Source organism: Acipenser ruthenus, chromosome 23 (genome assembly GCF_902713425.1).
Source record: "Acipenser ruthenus chromosome 23, fAciRut3.2 maternal haplotype, whole genome shotgun sequence".
In the NCBI taxonomy this organism is placed as follows: domain Eukaryota; kingdom Metazoa; phylum Chordata; class Actinopteri; order Acipenseriformes; family Acipenseridae; genus Acipenser; species Acipenser ruthenus.
Genome location: NC_081211.1, coordinates 18,908,861 through 18,926,953, shown reverse-complemented (window position 1 = coordinate 18,926,953; position 18,093 = coordinate 18,908,861). Strand labels below are relative to the sequence as shown.

General features: G+C 37.0%; 1 protein-coding gene across 4 annotated transcripts in view; it reads left to right on the top strand.

The window, feature by feature from the left end:
- Positions 1–18,093, top strand: part of LOC131699625 (teneurin-2) — an 842,004-nt gene that overhangs the window by 699,404 nt on the left and 124,507 nt on the right. For all 4 annotated transcript variants that reach the window (XM_058996766.1, XM_058996767.1, XM_058996765.1 and 1 more), the window contains one exon: positions 2,808–3,026. In XM_058996766.1, coding sequence (XP_058852749.1) covers positions 2,808–3,026 — 219 coding nt within the window. The remainder of the gene's footprint in view (positions 1–2,807; positions 3,027–18,093) is intronic.

Sequence of the window (18,093 nt, the reverse complement as noted above, 5' to 3'; positions counted from 1 at the left end):
TATATATTTTAATTTGTATTAAGTCGGGGTTCTCAAGTCATTTATAAGAAATGTTTTGTCTAATGCATTTTTGACCTTATTATTTAGTTAGTATTATGATTTTATGATAAATAAATGGTATTTTATTGTAATATATCTAATAATATAACTGTATATTATTTTACAAACAGTAGTTAAGCTTTTGACATTTTAAGTGACATAGGAGGAAATATAAGAAACAAAATGCTAGAGTGGGGAGGGTTTATCAACTCAGTCATCGAAACAGAATTAAATGACTATGTGAGAAGGCTAAGGCTTTATCTGAATGTGCGAAAACTTCTCTAATAGCTAACCATGAACAACTGTTAGTAAACAGACAACCCCATAAATTAAGCTTAAACAAATAAGTGTAATCTTTGCAGAAAGTATGGTGAATTTAGGTGAACAGCTGAAATATTCTCTAGATTGAACCCATTTCCCCTGATTAAGTTGTGTTGAAAAACCCATTTTAGGTTAAATATCAGTCTGAAAGGCATGCGACGTGGAGTCAAATTAAAATGTGAAACACTCGTAGTAACAGAATGTGTGATTATAGCATATAGTCAGGGCTTATCATTATGATGATGCCCAGTATCACAAAGGACCAACTGAGTGGTTTTACAAGCTGTTGAACAGAATACAAGAGAAGGGAGTCTATTAAAACCGGTAGTAAATGTGCTGCACACTGCAGAGAAGAAGCCTGAATCCCAGGGCAGAGATTAAAATCCATTCAAACTTCCTTTGGAACAGTCATGAAAAACTTGAGTATAGCTAGTGTGTTGGAAGATCGCTATAGAACCCTTCCTTCCCTAGACTACACTGCTGTGTTTGAAACACCCCTTCTGGCTGTATATCAGAGATGTGTCTGAAGGGACATTTGCCCATTGCTTTGCCACCATCTGCTTTTTTTGGGGGGGTTAGATGCCATCAACAAGTGAAAATGAGTTAGAATGACTGCTTTAAACACTCCATCATGAAATCTGAATAAAAACAGCTAAACGGTTTGTGTTTCTCGTTGCATGAGCTTTTGTTTTAATTCCTTTAATGTTCGGTCCATGTACAGACCTTAACTGAGGACTTCTACATTTCTTACTAGTATTGTCAGGCCCGATTTTGTTGTGTAAAGTGAAGAAAGAAATGTCCACCTAATTGTTCTGCATTGACACTATCTGAACAAAACTCATGGTAACATGTTCAACAGATAGCACATTGAAATCGTTTGCATGTATTTCAAGATGGGCCGAGTATCTATTCAGGAATGTTAAGTTATTTAGTGACCAAACAGTGTTATTGATGATAAGTGAATACATGTCCCATCCTCGGATGTTCCTATAAAATGGACAGCATTGTGTGGTACCACCCAACTTGTGAAATGGCTTGCTTATTAAAATGTGTGGCTTTGTTTTGATGAGTCCATTGTCTGTTGAGGGATATAAGTGGGGTGAATGGGGTGACGCACTCAATAAACACCTCATTAGATATAAGTGAAGCATCAGGTGGTGGTACTTTACAATTTTTGACACTTAGCAAGCTATCCCGCTCATAGAGGGGCTGTTAACAGTGCAACAGGATGCAGCTATTCTGATTAAAAGGCTACTGAAATGTGAGCCTAATGGCTTTGAGAGCCTCTTCAGGAAATAAAAAAAGTGGCGTCTCGTAATATAAGGGTAGGCACATAAAATGAGCGTCCAAGGTTAGGAAAATGTGCTTGCCTTCATGTTACAGTTTTAAAGCAGTATTCAGAGCCTCTTTCTGGTGGAAATTTGAATTATTTGACACTAGGTCATGGAGAATTGCTATGATTGTGTTGATAGAGTGCATGGAAGTATTAAAATTAATTTTCTTTCTTAACGCATACAAGGTAAAATGTTAATCAGTACTGTCACAAAATGGGTTTGCAAAGATGTATCTCTATTTAAATGTTTTTTTTCTTTTTTTTAAGTCTGTTTATGAATACTGTAGTTTGATATTAAGGAAGCAAAAACAACAATGGCAGTCTTTAACGGTGAACAGCAGTCTTTGTGACTACCAGCCAGCTTTTTATGAATAGCTTTTATTTTACTCTTTAAGTAACACTTTGTAATTAGGGCTTAACTTTTCAAACATTAATATTTTAAGATAAGGTGATAAACCAAATACAAACAGAAATGTCTTTATACAGAGAGTGCTGATGGTATGGGAATGGGTTACCTAGCCATGTTGTTGATGCTGAAGACCTGACTTAACAGATCCAATTAAGATCCACCAGCTACTAGCTTTCTTATGTTTTGTATATGAAGCAGCAATTTTATTGACCATATAAAAAAAACACAATAGTAATAGCCTTAAGCAATGGGATTTATCCACAACACATACTTCAGGTTGGACAAAACCCATTGGTAATGGTTATGCATTCCAAGACACAGTGGTTACGTATGTACCAGCAACTCTTCTGCTAAAAATCTTATGCTATGTATATGTTGGTATTTAGAACCATACTATTTTTAAAAGAACTGCAGTAACAGAAAGTAAAAATGTATCATAAAATGCATCACTATTAACAGTCCGAGCTGGATTTAAGACCACCTGTATAGAAGGACTACCTGTCTATATAATAATGATACTCTGGATTTTTGATCATACCTGTTTGTAAAGTTCACTGTTGTAGTAAGTGGTCATAAGAAGCAGATTTGGCTGTACAATACAATGTCAGGTTGTGGTGCTTATTGTGCCTTTCACACTTTTCAAAGCTCCTGCATGTAGAACATGCCATTCATGAGTAACCTGTAAACCCTCTATCCATTCCCCAGGTCGCCCCATTCCACCCACACCCTCGTCCAGCCTCCTCCCTCCTGCCCCACCGCCCATTGGCTCCCATCATCCTTCACCAGTTGCCGTTAGAGATTGCCAGATGCGATTACTAGACAGCAACGCCTCCCGTCCCATCCTGGACTCCAATCCTGACGAGTTCTCTCCCAACGCATACCTGCTGAGACCCTGCGCCGGGCCACAACTCTCCTCAAGTGGGGGTAAGAAGACAATTCTTAAACCTTACCTTCAAAGAGATATCCATCATCATACGCACATACACATTACTCTAATGAAGGCACTAACCAACATGTTTGACTTGTTTTCTTACAAGTCTATGATTGAGTGAAGTTATGGATGAATAACTGTAAGCAAAGATCAACCACACTTTGATGTTAAAGAACAGCAAAACTTTGCAAAACGTGTCAAGAATTCTAGTGCAATAGCATAGGAAATTGTATTCCCTGTTGTATTACGCAAATGAATCATCAAGTCATGAAAAGTGACATGCCTAAGCATATCAAAAGCTGTATACCAACCCAATAAGATAACAGATTGTATTGTTCAGTTTGATTACTGTACATTCCTGAAGAGTCATTTTACCTACTTGCCATTCTGTCATTAAGAACATAAGAACATAAGAACATAAGAAAGTTTACAAACGAGAGGAGGTCAATCAACCCATCTTGCTTGTTTGGTTGTTAGTAGCTTATTGTCACGTAGGTGCTCCTGCCACTACTTGCAGTAGTATGAAGTTATAAATGTCCAGCTCTGTGGTAGCTAAACAGAAATATTAAAAAGGGGAAGACCTTTGTAATCTGTACTTTATTTTAACCTTTACAAATATTTGGTGATAACTACAAGGTGCTTCGAGCATGCAAGGATAGAACGGCCTTACAAGTGGATATTTTGCTAGCAAGGGAGACCTGTTATCTCTACATAATTTCCTCTAGTTGTAGCTGTTATATGAAAAGTGCTCTTTCCTTGTTGTAACCTCACATTTTGTAATAATAGAAACACATTATCTGCTTTGTAAAAATATGTTATTCGCTTAAATATAATTATTAGTACCAGCAGATATTACGCAATGGGCTATATTCAATCAAAACTGCATCAGCTCTCAATGCTGTCATTTAGATGATTGAAATATGACTGTATACCAAAGATATACAGTGTATCTTTATCTCTTTAGAGGAATGGTAAACTCCAGGGAGGGTTCTAGTTTGGTGATTTTAATGGCAGTGGTATTTTAGAGCACATCAACAAATGACTCGCAATTTGTGCTTCAGTCCTTAATGTTTCCTGAGACAGGTCGACAGCAAAGAATGATGACGATTTTCCTATAAAAGTGTTTACCATTGAGAGCAATCCTGGAATTAGATTACGATTTAAAGTAGAAAACCTGTTTTGGCAGGGCAGATCCCTGCCTGTAAATAATGTGGGTTTATGTGTGTTTTGGATGGTGGTTGACAGGGATGGGGTTAATCCCCAGCCTGCCAAAATACATGTGAGAATGTGGCTGGTCTCAAACGAGGTAGTTGGTGCTAAGTGGGAACAGCCCCATGAAATAAAAAGGGAGCTTGAAGCTCCATTAGGGAGAGGACCACCAGGGAACTGGTAACAGAGGAAGTGCTCTGTGCAGAGCAATGAAGGTATGGTGTGTTTATACCTGAAGAAAACGTATGTGACCGGGGAAACAGCTTTTCTGTCCGGTTTAGGAGAAGGAAACCAGCCTGGTTTGAATTAAAAAGAGTGGTTTTGTTGGGAAAATGTCTTAGCCGTCGTAACCCTTTAGTTTAGGAAAACCAAAAGTTTAGTTAGTACTCCGAGGGGAGTTAGGTTTTTGTTTGTTTATTTTGGTTTTGTACGTAATAAGTGTTCAGCCATGCTAAAACTTACAGTTCTGTGTCTGGGCCTACTTTAAAAGGCTTTGTTACACTGTTCATATGTGTTCTTGATATATTTTCTAAATCTCTTTTTTGAAAATGCTGTATTATATATCTGTTCGCTGAATACAATCCATTGTTAGTACTGTAAAGGTTCTTAATCTGCTATAAATCTTTATTAGAGCTCATCAAGGCTCTAAGTTCAGGAACAATGTGATTATAGCCTTCTTAAAATGACATTACATCATATGAGTAATTGGCTTACTATTTGGTAAAGCAACATCAATCATAACTAGAGTAACCACGCAGTGAATGAATTCAACCTTTCCAGTGCAGATACTGACACTATAATAGCTCAAAAACAACCTTGAAATGAAATTGAAAATTGCAGTGTTTCTGCATGTGATATCAACATAATGGGTTTAATATTAAATCCCACATTTGCATTGTTTGCTCTTGTAAAATTATTATTATTTATTTATTAACAGTCGCCCTTACCCAGGGCGACTTACAGTTGTATACAAAAAATACATATCAAGAATTACAGTACAATTGAGAGTAAGATACAAAATACAATGACTTCAGTCCTAATAACAGCAAATACAAAACACAGTACGATTTGATATCGGGGCAGTTCAGGAGCAGATAACAGTGTTGATAGTTACATCAGGGTTAGATACGAGTGCAAGTGAAATACAAGATACTACAGATTGGGTTAAGTGCAGGATTAAATACAGTAAAATAGGGAGCAGATAAGTGCATTAAAATAAAAATAAACTTGGATTAAGATGCTTTTTTTTACTTCAACGGTTGCCAAAGTGACTGACTGTGTTCACAGGGAGAGAAAAAGAAGTTGTCAATTTTATCTATAGTACCTTATTGACACCATCAAAGTAGCAGGTGGTTGACTAAAATGTTATGCTGCACTTTTCATTGCTTTGAAGTAAGTGAAGCTCAGGTTGTAATATGTGCTCAAGCCAAGCCTTGGAAATGCTCTTGAATTGTTTCAGCAATTGTTTAAGTAAAAGGGAAATTAATGAGCAACTTGGTACTGGTATGAAATTTTGGTACCTGTTATTTTGAATCGCATAGTGTCAGTCATCACATCCTTGTGATTAGAGTGTAACCATGGATGTAAGAATTACACATTTAAATGTCCCTTTTACTTACTTACTAATGTGTTTCTAATGCCCACTATGGGCAGAGTGTTGCAGGGGGGACAGGTTAATGGTTACACTCTGGTGTACCAGTGTGATTTAGAGGGAAGAATGTTTGAGAGCTCTATCAGGGAGCTTTAAACTTCTAAAAAAGTTTCCAAGGTGTGATAAATAAATCAGAAAATATTGCACAAAGTGAATCTAAACAAGAATAAAAACAAATACATTAAGATTACTTGGATATTTCATACCAAGTCTAGCTACCTAAACAGCAAAAATCAATAGCAAAAGGCTAATAGACTTCAGTGAACACTGATTTGCTATTGAGGTATAAGAATTTGGCTTTAAAAGTCTCTGTCTCACTACTTGTTATTGATAGAGTATAACAGTGCTCAAGCCTATTGTTCCTGGAAGATGTAGATGAATGACACTTTTTTTTTTCTCCAGCAGGTTTTCTGTTTTTGTTTTTCTTCTTTATGACAAGAAATACTGGAAAGATAAAAACAAACATGAAAAAGAGGAAGCATGTTGGAACCCTCAATCATAGCATGTATAAAGAAATGCACAGTACAAACGTCTTCAAAAGAAGAGACCAATTCCACAGAGTATATTCTTCCCTGCATACCTTCTCTACACAGGGACTGGCGTTCACAGATGGTTGATATTGCATTTCCATCAATTCCGACTGAGTGGATTTCCCTTCTCTAGCGGTACTCTTTTGGCTCCCCAGGTTTTAGTTCTGTAACCTTTTCCATGTACCTGGGGTTTTCTGTTGCTGTAGGGCCTCTCCCAACAATGTAGATTCTTCAGCTTAACAATATTTAAAGAAACATACACTGCATTTAAAAGTACAACGAAGCCCACACCATTAACACAGTCCTCCTTCGTTAAACCGCCCTGTGTTATAAAGCAACCCCACTGAATCTGCCAGCTATTCCTTCTAAACCGATATGTGCATCAAATGTTTTTTTTTAATTTGTTTCTGTGTAAATTTGGTAACTTACTGTTAAGCTTTCTAATGCTAGATATTACTACAGGGTTATTATTACAAAGTCAGATAGCTATTTTGCACTGTAGCTATTAAACAAGTTACCATCTGTCTACAGGTCTGGTGCATCCATGCAAAAATGCTTATTAAGGTTATTTCAACAGTGGAAACAAAATGTTGCCATATTAAGCCGTTTCTGCAACACTGTAACACCTTCTATATACAGTATAGGATTGGTTACTAAGGGATAGACAAGGGATCAGTGTGCAGTCCTTACTTAAAAGCCCACCCTACATAGCTTAATTAGATAGTTTAATTTTTGGTTTTGTTTAAAAAAAAAAAAAAAATCAGTAAATGAGGTCAAAGCAACTGCTAATTAATAACACAGAGATGATTAAAAATATATTGGCCTCAATGTGACAAAATAGGAAGTTTATTAACAAAATCCAAGAATTCAGCTTTTTACAGCCGAGCCATGATGTAAGGGTGTTTTTGGGACTCACGTGTGGCCCTTTGGTTAGCTCTGGTCCCTGGTGTAGACGAGGCCTTACTCTCTGTAGTCCTAGGAAATGCTAGTTTAATTTCTCTGTGGTGAAATTTCTACAGCATGAAGTGGCGTACTGATTTTACAACCACCATGTGAATATGTGCATACATGGTATACCCTGTTGGTAGAAATATTAAAGGCAGAATTTTAAATGGTATTGAAGCCTATTGATATATACAGATGAACCCGTTTTACCTCGCTTAATATCATGCCCCATTTATTATCACTAGGGGTCTACTTAAATCACTGTAAATTTACGTATTTTTCACAGGTAGGTTATGGAATAAAATTAGGATTTCGCTGACCTGTTTAAACATTAAATAAACCTAAGTAGACAATATGTCAGAACACTATAAAAGCCTAAGAATAGTGGTACTTGCTTCCTTACTAAAACAGAGTGCTGTCATTTGTTAAAGGTAGCATGCAACATCCCCCAGCAGTTGCTGCCAACATTCTCTGTCTGGTGTGGACTTGCCCATACATTGAGACTGCATCCACTGAATTGGTTGGAAGTGTAAGGCAAAGTTTTGCCAAGTTATACAGATGTGGAAATCGATTAGAAACAGTCCCAAAACTCAGTTACCCAAGGGCATCTGGCATACTTTAATAAAGTCAATATATGCAGCACGTTCGCTGTCATGTTATTTGTCCCATTCAATAATGTATTTTATTAGTACCAAGTTAAAACAAAGAAATCGTGCCTATTTGGGTCTAAAATTCTAACTGCATTTATTATTATTATTATTATTATTTTATTTCTTAGCAGATGCCCTTATCCAGGGCGACTTACAATTGTTGCAAGATATCACATTATTTTTACATACAATTACATTATTTTTTTTACACATTATTTTTACATACAATTACCCATTTATACAGTTGGGTTTTTACTGGAGCAATCTAGGTAAAGTACCTTGCTCAAGGGTACAGCAGCAGTGTCCACCACCTGGGATTGAACCCATGACCCTCTGGTCAAGAGTCCAGAGCCCTAACCACTACTCCACACTGCTGCCACACTGTATACCAAATACTGGCTTTTTATTAATTAATTAATGAGCAATGGGGCCGCTTCTGTAGGAGACTTTTTTTTACAGCAAGCAGTGTTTTATACAGTATTGACAGCATCTATCGCATTTAAAAGATTTAAACAGTAAGCAGCAGGGTGTTGTAGTACTGATTTAACTTGGCAACATCCGACAGGAATACTTTTTGTCTGCGCTGACTTTCAAGTTTGTTTTCTGAAAGCTGTTTATTTTACATTCTGTTCAGCAGCCTCCGTAGTAGCCTTTCGTTTAATGCGTGATTCTGAAGCTAAATAGCGGTCGATCATATTTTCTCCAAAGACACATAACAAGATGTGCAAAACAATTACTTCCATCTGCATGTACAGTTTCTTTGGGAAATATCTTGACACGATCAGCCGAAATATACTCTTTTTGCTTTGTCGTCCATTTCTAGTATTTTACCTCCAATGCTGAAAACTAGATTTTAGCAACCTAAATTAAAACAATGCAGCATTGACTTTGGCCCACCCCCTACTGTACAGTACAGGTCACAGAAAAGCCAGTACAGACGATTGCGATTTAGGTGGACCCCTAATTATCACGATTTTTCAAAAACCATTCGCTATGCACCATAGGTTCTTTGAGAAATGACCTCTCTTAATATTCTCTCACAAACCCACTTATTGTCACGTTTTGTGCAGCCTGTCAAATGCTGCATCGCAGGGCTTTACTAAGTAACCACAGGATATAATTACTTTCCAACGCAACTAACAACCAATAATCACCTTGGCTGATATCATCACATTTTGTGCAGCCTGTCAAATGCTGCATTGGCGGACTTAACGGGATACAGTTCAGTTACAAAACACCAACGTCACCAGATTTTTCTATTTTTAGCATAGTCTTATCCACAAATAAACTATATGCATGTGTTTAAATGGAAAGAACGACTAAATGTACAATATTAAATCACTTCTGTTTAATTCACTGTTAATTTTCTTTCTTTTTTTCACATGCTCGTAATGTGCTGTCACAGGCAAACGTGAAACCCGGTTTATATCATGAATTATGCCTGCATGGCAATCATGACATAAAGCGAAATTTGCACTAGATGCTTACCAGTGCCTGTTGATTATGTTACAATGTTACTAGGGTCTTTAATTTCCAGTTTTCAGCAGCTATGTCACAATGAAAATGAATTGAAGCAGGGCATATAGATGCAGCAACTTTTTTTTTTTCTCTTCATATTGCAAATATTTTGAAGTGTAATTATCATGAAAGCCAATTCAACTGGAAGGGTAAAGCACAAACACATTAGTCATTGTGAACTTGCTTTCCCCCAGTGTAAAAGACTGCTGGAATTAGCTAAATTCTAATGAAACAGAATTTCCACTGCCGGTTCTGAAAAATAGAATAATTGGGAGCATTTCTGTACCTGAAAAGCGTATTTTAACCATTCAAAGAGACACAATTAGTAGTTTATTTTTAAAGAGTGAGTAGTGTTTCCTTTTGCAATATTATCTGTGTTCAAATCTGTGTTCAGGCTCTTTGATTTAGAGCTTAGGATCTTAGATATATGCAATATAGTTTGGATTAGCCAGACACCGTCTATTGCACAGCAGTGTAAAAAAACAAAAGTCATATCACTTTCTTCTATAAAGATACTAATCTTGCCTATGTTACATAGAGTAGAACTGTGGCAGTCAACTATAGTCGAAACACTTTAACACAAACCTATCAGAAATAATAATATAAACAGCCAATTGGAATGATTGCAAATCCTATAACAAGGTCACCCTTTAACTTAAAGCAGGATGGGTTGAATAGTCGTTATACAGCAGCATTTAAATGCATCCTGTTTGTTATCATTTAAAATAGACCCATTTGTTGGGCTCCCGATGGGTGCATCCAGTAAAGGCGCTCCACGTGGAGTGCAGGGTGCACCCTATAGCCTGGAGATCGCAGGTTCCAATCCAGGCTATGTCATTGCTGACCATGACTGGGGGTTCTTAGGGGGTGGCCCACAATTGGCCGAGCGACGCCCGGGGTGGGGAGGGCTTAGATCAGCCAGGGTGTCCTCGGCTCACCACGGAACAGCGACCCCTGTAGACTGGCCAGGCGCCTGCGGGCCTGTCTGCAAATGGCCCAGAGCTGCGTGGTCCTCAGACGCTGTAGCTCTGAAGGTAGGACCTGCAGAGTGAAAAGAACTGGACGGCTGACGGAACACATTTCGGAGGACGCGTGTGCTCGTCTTGGTCCCTCCCCGAGTCAGTGCAGGGGTTGCAGCGGTGAGCTAGGCTTAAAATTGGGCATTTCAAATTGGGTAGAAAATGGGGTAAAAACCAATTGGCGATTCCAAATAAAAATTTAAAATTAAAAAATCACTTTTGTAAGATCATATTTTAAGCTGCTACGGCGCTATTAGGTGCCGGCAGGGGTAATCAGTCCACTGTTTATGTCATTAAAAGAACCCCATAGCACTGTAGGGTATATGTGGGAGTCCTGCGTCCTATGAATTATTTATTTCTTAGCAGATGCGACTTACAGTTGTATACAAAAAATACATATCAAGAATTACATTACAATTCTTGATATGAATACTGCTAAAATGCACAAACTGATTACTGGTACTGCGGTAAACATTGCTTTGTGCTGTTGAAAGCTGCCATGCTACATGCACTGTGTCTAAAATATTTGTTTCCTGCTATTCTGCATTCGACTCACACTAGCGGGTCTAGCTTTGCCAGCTGAGCAGTCGTAATGGTCTCCACAGTATGTGTAAATCACTAGTTGTGTTGGGTGAAATGCAGCTGTACACTATTGACATTCCTCATTATCATCTACATTTGCACAAAATAGAGACATATTATTCATAATAAACACAGTTTTAAAGCTGACAGGAAAGGTGTTTGCTGCATTCTCAGGTAGCTGTCAAGGCTTTTGCAGAGACTGGCAGCTCTTCATGTCTCCAATGCAGTAGGGCTCACAGTGTTGGTGGTCCTAACTGTAAGATTTATTTCCATTAGCATTCATGTTGTGTACCACCCCCCCCCCCTGCTTTTAAGTTTGTTTGCAAGTAATCTGACAACAACAAAAAAAGATCATCCTTTCTGCTTGATATAGTGCCATTAAAATCTTTCTAGGACAAAGCCTGTGACGGAAATATAAAGGATGTTTTAAATGGGTTGGATTAAGGCTTTTCCCACTAGGAGCTTGGATTTAACTGGTTAAGAAAATAATAAATAGTTTGGTAAGCTTTTGCTGTTGTGAAGGAAAACAACAATGAAAAGGCAAAAGCTCCGCTAGTATTAAATCATGTCTCTGTGCACGGCAATGCTACGAGAAACCAAAAATTAAATTAATTTGGAGCCCACATGGTAAACGTACGCATTCAGCCATGTGGATGTCGTGTCTCACAGAAACATACCAATATGAGTCTATTTCTTAAACGCCGCAAGTATAAAATATTCATTGTGTTCCTGTTATTTTAGTGCCTGTCTACATTTCTGTGAATTTTAATCTCCTGCCATGCAAATCAAAAGAAGATAAAGTTGTTTTGCATATTTCATTAGACAGGGTACTGACTTCCCCAATGGAAAAAAACAAAACAAAACACTGTTCATTACTGTATTCCACAATGTTGTCACAGTAACACCACCTCATGTGCATTTGTCTTTGTAATTAGTTGTATGCAAGTAATATTTTTTGGTGGTACTGAACATTACAGAATAGTATTTTTTTTTACATAGCAAATCTTTGTTTTAAAATAGTTATAATATTTTTCTTTTCTTTTTTGTATCTTAATTAACATTCAAACCAAAGCCAGATACACTGGGCCATATTTTCAAAACCTTTTCAAAATGTTTCATGCTTATGTGTTTTGTACTGTATATAATGTCCCATTTCAACCTTTACTGCTTCTGAAAAGACTCCTAAAAGCAGAAGGGTTTTAGAAATTACCAATGTAGGTGCGCAACTGTAATTTCTGCTCTATCTACAACTGTGACAATGGTGATTTGGTAGATTTGTAGATGGTGATTTGGTAGATTTTGTAAAAATTAGTCATTTTTCACCTCACTAGAAATGTAGCTTTTTTAAAGCAGCCCCAGTGATTTTGCTGAAATAATTAGTAAGTCTGCTAAATAATAAGCAGAATCAGCAATCGAGAATGATGACTAACACACTATATAGGATTTTAAATTGGACTGGAAATAACTGAAACAGGATGGAAATGTGTGTGTGTGTGTGTGTGTGTATGTATGCATGTATAGAGAGAGAGAGAGAGAGAGGTAGAAAATCCAGAACCGGGTACCCGTCGTGAAAAATACCTGGATAAAAACCAAAAAAAACAAAACAAAACATATATTCATGTTTTAAATGCATGATACATATTTAAATACTATATGGTACACATGCATTTAGTCCCTTCACATCTGTAAATTTATGTAACCTTTTTCAGTACTGGAAACATCAAAATAATAATAATAATAATAATAATAATAATAATAATAATAATAATAATAATAATAATAAAACATCTCCATTTGAATACAGTTATGTTAAATACGCTTCCTCTGCGGGATTCTTTGTGACATCTATTGGCCATATTCCGCTGTTGTTATTCAAATTTTGTACTTGATTCAGGGCGATGCAAGGTTTCCAATAATGGAGGTTTTATTTATTTTCTCAATCGGAACACAGCGTTGTTTACACAAAACAAAAGTATATGCAAGGAGCATATCTTACTGCTCTTTCTCTTTCTCTCTCTTTTCCTTTGTATCCCTTTTTGTCACATCCGTTTTTTCTAACTTTATTGTTCACCGGTCTCTCTTTGGCAAACACAATAGTCCAAAACTTAAAGGTGCAGTCCTCCAAATCCGAACTGATAAATAAACGTAAATATTTCAGTCTTTCATTAACATGGCATCCAAGCAAAGCATTGTGAGTAATGTTTTTCTCATGCTGATTTCATTTTGTACTTTGCACCTACGCATTTTGGAGTGTGTATGCTTTTTCTTAAATCTACTTAATTAAAATAAAAAAATAAAAATGTTTACAGTACACCACTCACAATACTTTAGTTATTTGTTTATTTATTTTTAAATAAAGGCTACTGATTTTATCTTTTTGGTAAGAAACGCTATCTGCACAATAACTGATAAATAGATCAAGCATTATTGGAAGCCACACGGTTATTATTATTATTAACGGATAATTAAGAGTTAGCACTGACATAAAGGATGTTGTTATGTTGTTTTCTTTCCGATTTTAGTTCCTGCATTGTCACATTTGCTTCATTTTGTTTATATATATAAACAAAAAAGTATTTTAAAAATGCCTTAGTTGTTTATGTTGTGTATTCTTTTATCATTTCAAAAATAGGAGTTAATTAAAGACTAAAATATATGCTTTGAGAATGTGCCTTAGTCCTGCTGCCCTTGCATTGCTCAAAGCACTAATTGGAACATTCTGAGCCTGGTCGCCTGCATTGTATTCCTGTTAAAACTGATTAAAATGACTTGTCACAGAGGCAGTGCTGTAAAATACTGTATACTACAGTCCTGATACCTCTCACTGGCAAACTGTTTTTCCTGTAATTCTGAGATATCGGCTTCTTGTCTTATGATAAAGAATTCCAGCACAGTTTGCCAGCCTTATTGCCTTTTAGTTGATGGATGTTCTCCTTCAGTAAGGTTATTTTCTAAGACAAAAACACAAAGAAATCTCCCGTAAAACTGACCACTTCCCAAGTTTTTCAGATTCAGAAACCACTGTTTTAAAAATGTATTTTGTAAATTAGATTTTTATGAATGTTAAAGTAATGCATATGTACAAGAAAGATGATCCATTTCACCTAAAGGAAAAAAACAATTGATGATCCACTGGATATTTCTATAATGATTTCTTCTAAAATTAATATTTTTTTAATGCAGGTTTTTAAACAGCTTTGTGACCAAAGTGAGGGTTAGATTCCATATTAATCTTGGCTCATTTCTCAACAGACATTGCCTTTGTCCGGAAGGTCCCTCAATGTAAGTACAGTATGTAATTACTTCTTCAGAGCAGCCCCAGTCTGCTCAAGCCCGTCCCTTGCAGTGTCATACATATCTGTGGCATATTTGTGTGGTACAGTACATTTGTTTTCCCTTCAAGCTACTAGTCCATTGTACGTCTGTTTAAAAAATATTCTTTTATATATCTTTTGAGTATAATATTTCTGTGGAAACCCTTGAATGATAGTAGACAACAAAAGAGAAAATTCTGCTTAAGTGTCTTGAGCCAAACCTGGGGCTACAACCACTTTGCAGATTTTCCCAGTACCGTATTCCATATCAAATTTCAGCTCCCCTATCAGGTTCCTGCCATGCAGCACTATACGCATATAACAAGTTCAATTGCTGTTTTCTAATTACCCTATTTCATTTATTTTTAAGCAGACCTAGCCCTACTAAAATCACAATTTCTATTACCTTCCCCTTGTCTTGGGGCTTCTCAGATTGCATTTAAATTGTATCTTTTATCATTCCAAATTGACATTTATGCTTTTACTTCTATTGTTTCCCAAGGTTCTCACAGCTAGCATTGGACAATTTATTTTAATTTCTGTCATTTCTCTTATCTCCCCTGATGCCAAGATGCAGTAAGCACAGAAATGGTTCTCGCCCACAAAACAAGTTGTTGGAAGCAGTCGTGTGGTGTTTTATTTGGCTCTGAATTCGTTGTGAGCTGTAATTGCTTTTACTCTACTTTATGGGAACGCTTAGATGGCTGAGCAGTTCAAAAACATTTGTCAGGGGTAAAGTGATTACCGACAGGGTTATGTTTGGATTCTAATTTGGATTGGGGGGAAAAAAAAGACCTTTTTTCATATTTAATCGTTCTTGTTCTAATTTTGTATTGAAACAAACTATCTTATGCTTTTGGCAGTGGGTTGTTCTGAGGAAGATTGTTGTCTGATTTAATGGGGTATGTTGACATTACAAACACACAGAACACATGCAAGAAAAGCAGATGCTTGTGATTATTGCTTATTGAATGTGAGTTTGTGTCAGAATCTGTGAATATAAGGAGATGCCTGTCTGACTGGCTGTCAATGTTAACTTGCCTTTTAATTATATAATACCTCATTAAATCTTTCCTGCTCTACAGTACATTTTCACATGTAAATATCACATGCAGCTTGGAGTTGCTCTGCCAGCACAGATTCTAACCACAGCCAGTGAGATAAGGCTGAAAACTATAACTGCTGGTTTGTTCCCAGGCTTTACATTCAGCACATGTATGTTACTAACATACTTGTTTGTTTCGATTAATTAAAGTTACAGGAAAGTAGAAGTGACCTGAAACTTGGAGTGATCTGTATCCCTTTGAATACATGACTGCCGCAGTGACAAGATTACAGTTCCCTTGTTAGCCATCATGCATTATATATAACACAATCACAACTTTTAGGCATGATAGCATTCATGAGCGATCCAGAAATAGTGGCATGAAGGCTTGTGCCATTTATAATCCTAATAATACCGATTGGTATGTTTTTTTCCCTGCCAATCAAGGCTTTTAGAAGTTAATGGCTTCATTCAAGCACTGCCAGAGTGGAATATTTATCATGTTTACAGTACAGGACACAGGCACTATGTTTCCCTTAAAAAATATTACTGTCAATTTTAATAGTTAATTGGTGAGTGTCCCCTATGATGAGTGCATTGTAATTGCTTATAGCTTTCAAATATGCTTTTAGGGAGCTTGCAAAGTCCGTCCAAAAATTACTGTAAAAAATAAATGGCATTACTTTGTCAGAAAGCCTTAGTATTCAAGGTATTTTTAATATACGCTTATAGGTTTGATTGCTGTCCACTATCAGGTTTCATAGTTTCGTCACAAGAGCATTCCTCTGAACGGTTCTGCCGAAGGACTAAATCCAATGAATTTGTTACGCCCGGCCAACCTATAGGGGTCACTAGTGCACGGTGAGACGAGGACACCCTGGCCGACCTAAGCCCTCCCCACCCGAGCGGCGCTCGACCAATTGTGCGCCGCCCCCTGGGAACTCCCGTCGACGGTCGGCAGTGGAATAGCCTGGACTCGAACTGGCAATCTCCAGGCTATAGGGCGCATCCTGTACTCCATGCGGAGTGCCTTTACCTGATGCGCCACTCATTTTTAATGCATAAATATTCGTAATACACAGGCACAGGCAGCCACAACGTTTTTGTTGACTTTTTAAAAAATATATATTTATGTTGAGTGACTGCCAGGGAGTGCATTTGAGGATGTTTTTGCTCAAATCTGACAGGGGAGTGGAGATTGTTTCCAAGTCACTTAACACTGCTCTGTTTCGCTTTGTGTTGTGATTATGTCTTTGGGTATCTGAGTTATCCTTTGCTTTTCAGTGGGTGCATCGGATCGGCCGGTTATTTTTAAAGATACTATGTAATAAATTGCAGCCTTTTCTTCCATGACAGTGGACAATGTTTTGCTGTTTTAGTCTGTTCTGTTTTCCGAAAACAAAAATGCTGCTGTGCAGAAAGCTTGTACCTTTTTATATGCAGGATGTTCATCCAGTCATAAACAAGGCCTACGTGCATTCTCAAGTGAATGCCATACAGTATTGGTCAGATGTTGAAGTACATTTTAATTCACCCATTGTTAATAACTTTAGGCATTATTTCTTTTTTGTTTTTAGTCAATATAATATTCTTGATTGCAACCCAGTGTTACAAAGTGCTAGTGGGGGTGGATCACTCTACCGCACACAGCGTTACCAGTTTAAAATCACTGAAATAGTAGAATATATTTATAAACTCAATGTTAAGGTAATCCAAGATTAGAGATATTCAGGGTCTGTGAAACTAGACACAAGAGTACTTTTGTGTAAAATACATTTTCAGCATTTGTGAAATGTGAAGCATAGTGATTTTCAATTACTCCAATATTGATTTTTTTGTTTAGTTTTTTGCTATTGTTTCCTTTTTGATATAATTTGTGTTAAGGTGCTTTTTTCCTGACTTCAGAGGCTGCTCTTCAGTTATAGCTTCCAGCTATAGTCATTTGTTACTTTGGCTAGATAAGCCATGAGTATCTTTATATTATTAACCACCAGGGCCATCTAGGCCTCAGTTATGTTTTGCCAGCAATACAATAAAAAACATACTATAGCATCCAAAATAACTGATCACTAGATTGAGCTGGCTTTTACTTCTCTAAAGACAACATGACTGATCTGCACTAGCCTATGTCTATTGCTGGCAGCTATATATACAGTGCTCACCTTTTATAATGCTATAATGGGGATCCATAGTTACAAGACTGTGCTATTTGTGTTCCGCCTTATAACAAGTATAAAAGGGCTACTGTAATGGCATTATGGAGCAAATGGGACCCTACAGTATTATAACTGATTCCGCACTATAATGGGGCAGTATATATATATATATATATATATATTGTGACAAAGCACAACTCACTCGGGTTCGTTGCCCCTTTAAAAATATGACCCAGAACAATGAAATGGATTTTTAAGCGCTGGTGCGCTATTTTTAATAAACACAAAAGTAAACAAAACACACAAAATACAAAAGCAAAATAAACACCTAGCTCCTCTTGGAGCACTAACTCAACTTCCAGGAACACCCTTCCTAACACGGGACAGCTGAGCTGTTTTCCCGTCCTTACAAAACACACTGGTGTCACACCGCACTTACTT